Source organism: Trichechus manatus, unplaced genomic scaffold (genome assembly GCF_000243295.1).
Source record: "Trichechus manatus latirostris isolate Lorelei unplaced genomic scaffold, TriManLat1.0 scaffold00033, whole genome shotgun sequence".
NCBI lineage: Eukaryota > Metazoa > Chordata > Mammalia > Sirenia > Trichechidae > Trichechus > Trichechus manatus.
The window spans coordinates 5431540-5442131 of record NW_004443969.1 but is presented as its reverse complement, the minus strand read 5'-3'; the positions used below and the strand labels follow the sequence as shown (position 1 = coordinate 5442131).

The 10592-nt window shown below is 34.3% G+C and overlaps 1 protein-coding gene across 2 annotated transcripts in view; it reads left to right on the top strand.

The window, feature by feature from the left end:
- Positions 1–10350, top strand: part of ACTR3 (actin related protein 3) — a 92864-nt gene extending 82514 nt beyond the window's left edge. The window contains exons 9-12 of one of the 2 annotated variants that reach the window (XM_004375075.3): positions 2659–2751; positions 3411–3536; positions 7937–8020; positions 9117–10350. In XM_004375075.3, the coding sequence (XP_004375132.1) occupies positions 2659–2751; positions 3411–3536; positions 7937–8020; positions 9117–9212 (399 nt within the window). In that variant the 3' untranslated portion in view covers positions 9213–10350. The remainder of the gene's footprint in view (positions 1–2658; positions 2752–3410; positions 3537–7936; positions 8021–9116) is intronic. The other variant, XM_023730180.1, reaches the window with a different exon arrangement.
- The last annotated feature ends 242 nt before the right edge of the window (positions 10351–10592 follow it).

Sequence of the window (10592 nt, the reverse complement as noted above, 5' to 3'; positions counted from 1 at the left end):
TTGTTTCCATCTTTTTGCTATTGTGAACAGTGCTGCCATGAACATGAGTGTGCATATGTCTATTCGAGTGACGGCTCTTGTTTCTCTAGGATATATTTCTAGGAGTGGGATTGCTGGATGGTATGGTATTTCTATTTCTAGCTTTCTAAGGAAGCGCCATATCATTTTCCAGCATGGTTGTATAATTTTGCATTCCTACCAGCAGTGCATAAGAGCCTCTGTGGCGTTTGTTATTTCCAGTGTTTTTGATTCATGCCATTAATGCCGAGTGAGATGGTATCTTATTGTGGTTTTAATTTGCATTTCTCTAATGGCTAGTGATCGTGAGCATTTCCTCATGTATGTGTCTGTTGGCCGCTTGAATGTCTTCTTTGTTGAAGTGTATGTTTAACTTTTTGAAGGACTACCAAAGTCTTTGAGAATATTAATCATTGTTTTTGTTCTTTTTTTTAACGGAAATTTTCTTCTCTCTGCGTAGTCTTTCTTCCCAATTGAGTTTGCTTTTTGTTTTGATCCGTATATTTTTGTGCTAGACACTCTCAGCTATCTGATAATTCTTTCAGGTCCACTTTAAGAGCGGGGACACTAAAAACCTAATTGGAATTTTGAGTTTTGTGGATTGGGCTTGTTGACTATGGCCTTTGCTTTGGAGGAATTCTTTAGGTCTTTTCAGGCAGTCCAGTTCCCAGAGAAGACTACTGCCTGGAATGATAAAGGCTGGAAGCCAAATAGGGGAAGAGGGCTGGCATGTGTGTGTGAGCAGCAGGCTGCATTACCTTCACTAAAAACTCCCCTGCTTTTAATACTTTCAGTTGTGTATAAGAGTCCTAGAACTCTCTATTTTATTCTCTTTAGAGAATAGATTTACCAGTTTTCTCCTGGGATGGGGATGAAGCAGTCGTTTGCTTCTTTGGAGGGGATCTGGGACTTGAACGGCTTTTCAGACAGACTTTGAACCAGTCTGCCTCCATGTCCTCCTCCTTCCTCAAGTTCAGAGCTACCAGGTGCAGCTAATTCTTGGAGGTGGGATGGGTGGGGGACAGGTGTAGTGATATAGAACAGCTTGGTTGTTGGCTTTCCCTACTGATGGCTTATTAAGTGTTTTGGAGGATCTACAAATTCTTGTCCATCTGCTTTCCAGCTTCCAGTTTAACAAGTTTTATTAATGTTTCTTCCTCTTCTGTTCTGTCCATACTTTTGGAATTACCCCTTTTTAAAAAAGTTCTCTTTACTCTTGTTTTTAGTAGCGCTTTGGGAGAGAGCAAACTTAGATATGTGTGGTCAGTTTACCATGTTTTCCTAGAATAGACATGTTTTTTGTATTGTATGAGTTGTTTCGTTTCCCAAGTGAGAGGAAAACATTTTAAGATTTTTTCCCCCCACTTCTGTGTCGTAGCTCCCCTGTCATTTGAAGGATTCACTCTGTTTTTTTGTTTGGGCTAAGGTGTGAGCATCTGAACTTTCCAGTGTTGAACATTGAAGATGTAGATAGCATTTGAAAACTTATTCATGTCTTTCTTTTATGTAGTTTCTCAGGAAATACACAGTATGTTTTAGGAGAGCCTATAGGCATGCATATAAAAATAAATGAAGGAGAAGAAAACCTTCCCTAATTATTTTGTGTTACTTCTCTGTGAATAAAGTTTTCTGTTGTATATAATAGTATTATTCATTAAATCAAGTTTTAAAAATTCATGTATTTATTTTCAACCTCATATTTCCATTTCCATTGTGATTTTTATTGTCAAACAACTTTTCATCTCTCATCTACCTATGTAGTCACTCTGTTTTGAAAAAAAATTTCTGAGAAGTACGCTGTATAACACACATATTCCTACTACCCCAAATAAACACGTTAATATTTCACTATTTATCATACATATCAAGGGATTTGTTTTTTTTTTTAAAGAAATAAAATTTCACTTCTATACTTGCTTTTCATTCGTTCCCCGTCCATCTCCTGAGATAACTGCTCTCCTGAATTTGGTGTATATATAGTTTATGTTTTTACATGTATATGTATCCGTAAAAAGTGTTTTTAAAATATACATAAATGGAATCATGCATGTTTTCTTGAAGTTAGTCTTTTAAAAAATGAGTTTTGCTTTCAAGTGTCAACTACTTGGAGATAGATTATTTATTTTAACTGTTATTTTATGGTATATCATCAGTGGATATATAACATTTTATTTCTTCCCCTATTGATGAACTTATGTGTTATTTTTGCTCTTATAAACAAGGCTGCAGTGAATATACATTTACAAAACTCTCAGTGCACATGTGTGAATTCCTTTGAGGTTTGTTTTAAGAAGTGAAGTTAATGGTGTATTTTTAACTTTATTAGATATTGCCAAATTGCTGTCCAAAGTGATTACATCACTTACATCTCAGCAGCAGTGTGTAAGAGTTCCCATTTACCCAGACTTTTGCCAACTCATAGTATTTGTGTAGCTTTATACTTTCGTTGTGATGGTTACAAAATGGTATATATTATTATTTTAATTTCTTATGAAATTTTATTTTTCTTTAATTTGTATCAGAGACTAGAATGATAGCTTCTAAAAGTCTTTTTGTGAACTGAAAACTTTGTTAACTTTTATTGTGATATTTAAGTCAGTAGTGATCCAATCTCTATCTTATACACAACTTGTTTTTCAGTTTGCTAATCCAGACTTCACACAGCCTATCTCAGAAGTTGTAGATGAAGTAATTCAGAATTGTCCTATTGATGTTAGACGTCCTCTCTACAAGGTCAGTAGTTAGAACCCAGTTGTTATTCAAAGTCATGCGTTTAAAAAACTTACCTTTCTATCCATTGTTGAATATTAAATTAAAAAACACCTCTCCTAAGGTGGGGTGCAGAACTCAAATTCTAGTAAAAAGACCAGACTTAATGGTCTGCCTGAGACTGGAGGAACTCCAGAAAGCGTGGCTCCCGGACTCTCTGTCACCCCAGAACTATAACAATTCCTGAGGCCAGCTCTTCAGACAAAGATCGGACTGGATTGTGGGACATAAAACGATACTTGTGAAGAGTGTGCTTCTTAGCTCAAGTAGATGCATGGACTAAATGGGCAGCTTCTGTCTGGAGGTGAGATGAGAAGGCAGAGAGGGTTAGGAGCTGGTTGAATGGACACGGGAAATCAGAGGTGGAAAGGAGGAGTGTGCTGTCACTGTAGGGAGAGCAATTAGGGTCACATAACAATGTATGTATAAATTTTTGTATGAGAGACTAGCTTGAATTATAAACTTTCACTTTAACTACAACAATAAAAAAAAAGAAAAAAAAAGCCACTCTTAAAAGGATACAATAGAATTTTAGTACTAAGTATTATATTTAAAATTTTTTCTTCTTTCTTTTTAAATAAAGATCATACTTATTGTTTTTTTCTTTTTCTCCACTAATATAGAATATTGTCCTCTCTGGAGGCTCAACCATGTTCAGGGATTTTGGACGTCGCTTGCAAAGAGATTTGAAAAGAACTGTAGATGCCAGGCTGAAATTAAGTGAAGAATTGAGTGGCGGTAGATTGAAGGTAGGTTTTCTCAATTATTGGTGGGAAGGTTGAGGGTGCCTTGTTTATTGTAGTAGGGCTGGGGAATGTCTGTCACATTTTATACTAATTTTTTTACCTATCAAGTATTCTAATGGAAAGTGGTTATAGATCGGTGTCCGTAGTATTCTTGACCATTTGATTCCTCTATTATCTGCATTTCTGGAAAATTTTCGTAGTTATAGCTGTCAGATTTTCTTTTTTTTTTAAAATATCTCTCTCACAGATAACTTGTATATAGTAGATTCTTTGCAGTATTCCAGGGATAATGCTCTTTATGAATCTCTAAATTATAAATATCACAATAGCAGGAGAAAGCAGAGTTGAGAGAGATGCTGATGTTTTGTGATTAAGCATTTTTCATGAGCTGATCTAGATCCCATGTAGCAGCCTCACAGTGTGAAGTCAAACCAGTGGTTCATCAAGATAACTTTTCTACTGTATGTCCTCAACTTTTGGGCTTACTGTCAAAAACCAAAATTATTAATTTTAAATTCTCAAACATCTTTCTGTATTTATGAGGTAAATTTGATTTTTTTTTGTCCTTGTTAAATGTAGAATGTTGAAGCAAACCATTGATTCAGAGGATAAGTTGCTAAATAAAATACATTTCTTTCAACTTGGAAAATTACCACAAATGAGAACTCTGTCTGAGACTACTACCAAAAAACCAGACAAACAAACCTGTTGCTGTCGAGTTGATTTCGACTCACAGCTATCCTATAGGACAGAGTAGAACTGCCTCGTAGGGTTTCCAAAGAGTGGCTGTTGGATTCGAACTGCCGACATTTTGGTTATCAGCCAAGCTCTTAACCACTAGGCCACTGGGGCTCCACAGTCATGCAGAATTACTTAAAAGTAAAATATATCACTCTAGGGTTTGCTGCTTATTGAGAAATTGCTTGACTACTGCCTGTTTTCAGCATCTAAACTTCGATTATTTTAAATAAACCTGTTCCTTGATTATGCGAACCTAGTGCAAGTTATAAGTTTTTCAGTTTTTATTAGCACACTTAGGTTGAAGTAATTGATTGTCTTAATAGTTCGGTTGTAGATATGTTAAGTAGTTGTTTAGTTTTTAATGACTCGTTCCAGTTAAAAAGTATATTTTTTGGATGAAGAACAAAATATTATTGAGCCTCTGTCACTGTAATGGCATGACTTCTACTTTTAATCAGTTTGTTCCTGTAATACATTTTTATAATATTGACCTTTTGTTTTTGCCTTCCCCCCCACCCCACATGATCCCAGCCAACCCACCCACCCGGTCTGCGCACCTACCTACCTACAAAAAACTTGATGAGTTTTACCAGCGTAGTGTCCAATTCTTTGTGCTGGGAGTCATACTGATCACACTGATTATGTGAACATAGATCATGTTGTTTTTTCAATTTCTGTTAGAACACTTAGGAGGTTGGAGTAAATTGATTGTCTTAATAGTCTGGTTGTGGATATGTTAAGTAGTTGTTTGGTTGTGGATATACTAAGTAATTGTTTAGTTTTTTAATGATTCATTCCAGATCCGTGACATGAAAAAAGATATGCTATATGTTTTTTAGTATAGTGTTTTAATAAAGTAAAAACTATTTAACACATTTTTCAGCTGCTTGTACATTTTTAAATAAAAAATGAGGAATTTTTTCCCCCAGTGATATCAGCTCTGTGCTGACATTAAATAGTGGTGTAGTAAAAACTCTGTGTGCTGGAAGACTCTGCCCCCTTCCCTGTTATTTTATTTAGTAGTCATTTTTATAGATCTTCATAACATGTCTTTACTTTTGTAGATCCTCATAAGATATATCTTTATATACTGTATCTGGCTTTATTCTCTATTTTAGTCTGTACTTTTTAACAGCAACAAAATAGCTTCTTTTTTTTAAGTAAGCCATTTTTTAAAAAAATTGATAAAATATATATATAACAAAAATTTGCCATTTTAACCATTTTTAATTATAGAATTCAGTAACATTGATTTTGTTTATCGTATTGTGCAGCTGTCACCACTGTTTCCAAAAGTTTTTAATCACCCCAAACAGAACCTCCCCATTCCACCCTCCTCGTAGCCTCTGTTAACCACTAATAAAATTTTTTGTGTATTTGCATATTCTGGATATTTCATGTAAGTGGGATCATACAGTATTGTCTTTTTTGTTTCTGGCTTATTTCACTTAGCATAATGTTTTTAAGGTTCATCCATGTTGTAGCATGTATCAGGACTTCATTTGTCTTTATGGCTAAATAATATTCTGTCGTATGGATATACCACATTTTGTTTATCCATTCGTCTGTTGATGAACACTTGGGTTGTTTCTTTTACCTTTTGGCTCTTGGTATAATGGTGCAGTGAACATTGGTATACAGCTGTATCTTTTTACAAGGTGTAATTTTTTTAATCTTTTTATTTTGAAATAATTTCATACTTACAGAAAAGTTACAAAACTAGTAAAAGGAATTCTTGTATCCTGTTCACCTAGGTTCCCCAAATACTAACATTTTATTACTTTATCATTCTATTTATGTAAATACATGTATATACACACATACATATATACATACGCAGAATTTTTTTCAAAACTGTTTGAGAGTGGATTGCAAATATGCCCCATTACCCATATATATTTTAGTGTGTCTTTTCTAAAAACAAAGACATTATAATTAATATGAAGTTACCCTTGATACAGTACTGTTATCTAGCTATAGATCTAATTCAGATCTACCAGATGTTCCACTAATGTCTTTTATAGCAAAAGGAAAAAACATTTTTTTCCTGGTTCAGGGTCCAATCCAGGGTTGCATGCTCACTTGGTTATGCCACTTCAATCTAGAAAAATTAGTCATTTTTTACTTTGGTGTCCTAAACATTTTTGAAGGGTGCAGGCCATTTATTTTATAGAATGTCCCTCAGTTTGGGCTTATCTGATGTTTCCTCACGATTAAATTCATATTATACCCTTTTGGCAGTAATTCCGCAGAGGTGATGTTGAATCCTTTTCAGTGCACTGCTGGCAGTAGACACATGATATGATGTGTCCCATATGTTTACTTCAACCACTTGGTTAAAGGTGTGTCTGCCAGGTTTCTCTACTATAAAGTTACTATCTTTTCCTTTATATTTAATAAGAATCTTATGGGAAGATACTCTCGGACTAGTAACTGTCCTGTTTCTCATCAACCGCAGGTTTTAGCATCCATTGCTGATTCTTACCTAAAATAGTTATTACTGTGGTGGTTACCAAATGGTGCTTTGCAGATTCCATCATTCCTTCTATGTTTTTAGTTCTCATTGTACTGTAAGAAAGAGCTTTCCCATCTTATTCATTCGTTCACTCATTCATTCCTGGATGAACTCATGGTTTCTCATTTTCTTCTAAGGGCTATAATCCATTAGTGTCATTAATTTTGATGCTTAACTTTTCTCAGATTTGGCCAGTGGGCGCCATTCAGAGTGGCTCATATTTCCTTTTGATGCAGTCCCATCATTCTTCAGTGCTTCCTTACTTTCTGGCACAGCCAGATGTCACAAGCTCATCTTGTACTTTCTCTGCTCAGGCCCTGGAATCAGCCATTTTTTTCCAAGGCACCCTTATTTCTTTTAGTGGAGAATGCTCTTAAACCAAGTTTTAGACATTAGGTGTGCTCATTGCTTCTGGAATCTCACTGTTTCTAGCCTCCTCAGCCAGCAAAGCTAGAATATATATATGTGTGTGTGTGTGTGTGTGCACGTCTGTATCTAGTTCTCTATCTAGCTATATAAATGAAAAACTATGAATTCATACTGATGCCTCCAATTCCAGAATAAATACCACAGGGTTCATTCTAGACTTCTCTCTTTCCATATTTATAATTCCTTTCTCTGACAGAAACCTGGCTCTCATTATTTATATTTGTTCAGTCCTAGAATACATATATAGTAGTTTCAAAATTGTTAAGCAATACCACTGTGAAAAACAGCGCTACTAACTTGACTTCAATATTTGCTTACTTTTTATGTTTAGCATGAAGGCAGATAGTCAAGATTGTGTGTTCGCAAGTCCCTCGCTTCATTCTGCTTATTTTTTTAAAACACGATTAGTATAATTTGTTTCTGTTGTATCCCAATTTGCACCATGTGCCCTCTTATTTTTGAGTGTGAAATAGTAACATGTTTCTAAAAATCAGCAACATACAAAATATTCCCCTCCATCCTTTCTATCCTGATCCCATCCCCTCCATAGTGTTCCTGCTCCACCTCTGCTATAAATAACCAATCTCAGAGGTTTCTGGTTTATAAGGTATCTTTTGAATTTAGTTTGAATATTATTTTTGTGTGTGCATTTAAGGTAAAATGATACATAAACTGATAGTTGAATTTACTATTAAAGTGATCTTATGTCTTTTTTTAGCCAAAGCCTATTGATGTACAGGTCATTACACACCACATGCAGCGATATGCAGTTTGGTTTGGAGGATCAATGCTGGCTTCCACGGTACGTTGGATGAGGCTTACTTTTAAAGTTTGATTTTTTTTTTTTTTTAGATAGAAGAATCCATCAATACTTAGACAAGGTAGATTCTTCTAAATTTTGTCTAAATATTAAGAGTATGAAAATTTTTAAATTGGTTACACGCGCACACACACAGTATTTTAAAATGTAGAAATCATTTGAATGTAATGTTCATATTCTTAGCTTACTAGACATTTTTTTAGAGTGAGCACTTTATACTATGTTTTAATTTATCTGTAGGGAAAATTCTTTTAACCCTGTGGTAATACAGACATCAGCAAGTCATTTATTCTGTGCAGATTAAAAGTTACCCTGTTTTATTGCATAGGAAGTTGATGTTTAAAATTGAGTCAAGGGAATTGTTCTAAGAGTCTTCTCCTTAAATCAAAACAGCTTAAAGCCTCCTTTAAAAGATGTTCTTTGGTGCTTTATCTTGGTAATGTATTACCAGTATTAAAAGCAAGGAGCTTTTATCTGAATTATTGAATAACTGCATAACCTTGAACTTAAAACCATTTAAAAATAGGAGGTAGAAATGATACTCTTCCTTAATTGTAGTCATCTCCAATTGTGCTGTATAACCTAGTGGAGTTTGTAATTTTGCCCTTTGAGAAATGAGGTGACAGAGAGCATAGAATGGTCTGTCTTTACCAGACTTTGCGTGAGGAAAGCTACAGATGTTTCTGTAGCATGACTAGGACTAGTTTAATGCCGTTGCTTTAGGTTATTGGTTCAATGCACAGTATGGGAAAGCCTCAGCAGAACAGCCTAGACATTTGAGACTCAGCCTTCCATTCCTCAAGATTTCATAATCCTAGGAGGAACAGGTGTGTGTGTGTGGTGGTGGGGGTGTGTGTGCATACACAGGAGAGGCATAAGTTAAATGCTCTTTCAGTTCTGATATAAATTTACAGCTGAATTTAAATCACATTTACTAGAATTTCTTAAGCTTAGTTCAAGTACAGTGGGTGGGCTAATAAAAAACATTTTAGATTTAACAAAAAAACCAATTATTTTAAAGCATATTGAAAATTGGTAGGTTTTTGACCTTTATAAAAATATGTATTTTTATTTTCAGCCCGAGTTCTACCAAGTATGCCACACCAAAAAGGATTATGAAGAAATTGGACCTAGCATTTGTCGTCACAATCCAGTGTTTGGAGTCATGTCGTAAAATTGACTTCATAGTTATTGGGGTTAGGGAGGTGAGAAGAGAGAATCTTTCTGATTGCCTGTTTTGTCTGGATGACTGGTTTTGAGGTTTTAAACCTGACTTGAAATAATAAGACCAAACATAATTATACAGGAATATTTTAATAAGTGTATCATCATGCGAATGTAGAGGAAAGCCAAAATGATTAAGTGTTTTTCTTTAGATTGAATATTTGAATCTTATGTGTCACAAAAACAAGTGGGTTTTAGTTCTTTGTGTGCCCTGATATTTTGTATATTATTGAATTATCCAAGATTTGATGGGATTTATCAGTATGTAGATAGCTCTATAATGCTTGAATTGTACACTTCTTAGTGTACAATGCAAGAGCTTGTTTATATTTCATACTTTTTATACTTTGAGGAAAAAAAGTCAAAGAAAAACTGTAGTATTTGAGGGAAAAAAAAGTGACCAAGTAGAGGATAAATTAAAAAAAATAACCTCATGAGACTTGGCATACACAGTCATGGGATTCCAGTTATTACAATTGCTTCCATCCCCCTCCACCATCCACCCCAGTGGTTTTCTTTGCAAGTGCTTTTGGAACTAAGAAGCTAGTATCTTGTATTAACTGATGCCTGCTAGTGCTTTCTGATTACTCACATTCTGTTTCTTGCTTTGGAAGAAAAGTAAAGACAAGACTGTTGTTGGACCAGTATTGCAGTTCCGTGGTGTCATTTCTTATTAAAAAAAACAATAATTTGATTATCAAAATTGGTGTATTTAAAGCCTAACACCATTCTAATAAAGGCACAAATTTCTTTTTAATACTTGTTTCAAGCTCTTTAATCTCTTTATAAGTTAACTAATAAATATTTTCTTCAACCCTCTGCAGTAGTTCTTTAAAATCACAACAGTTGGTTAGCAAGCTGACTTTTTAATGTGCTCTATACAAATAATTGTGAGTTTTAATATGTTGAGTGCTTTCATTTTGATAACTGGATCTCCATTTGATATTTTTGTTTGTATAACTCATTTGCAGTTTGAAAATTTTTTTAGTGCCAGTCCCTGACATATCATGGAAAGTTAATTTTCTTTGCATTTTAAAATATCTGGATCATGAAGAAAAAGTGATGAAAATAAATTAAAACTGAATTACTTCTCTAATGTTTTTTTTGTTTTTTTTTTTTTTAAAGCATTGTAATTCTATTCTGTGTTTGTGTATTTGATGATTTCTATTTCTGTTGAAACAGTGGGATCCATTGAAATCTCTATAATGTATGTGGTGGAAGATTTCTTGTGAACTTAAAATTTTACCAGTTATTTATAGAATACTAAAATGGGAGATACTATACAGGGTTTTTAAAAATAATATTGTGTTTTCAGTGAAGGTTTACACAG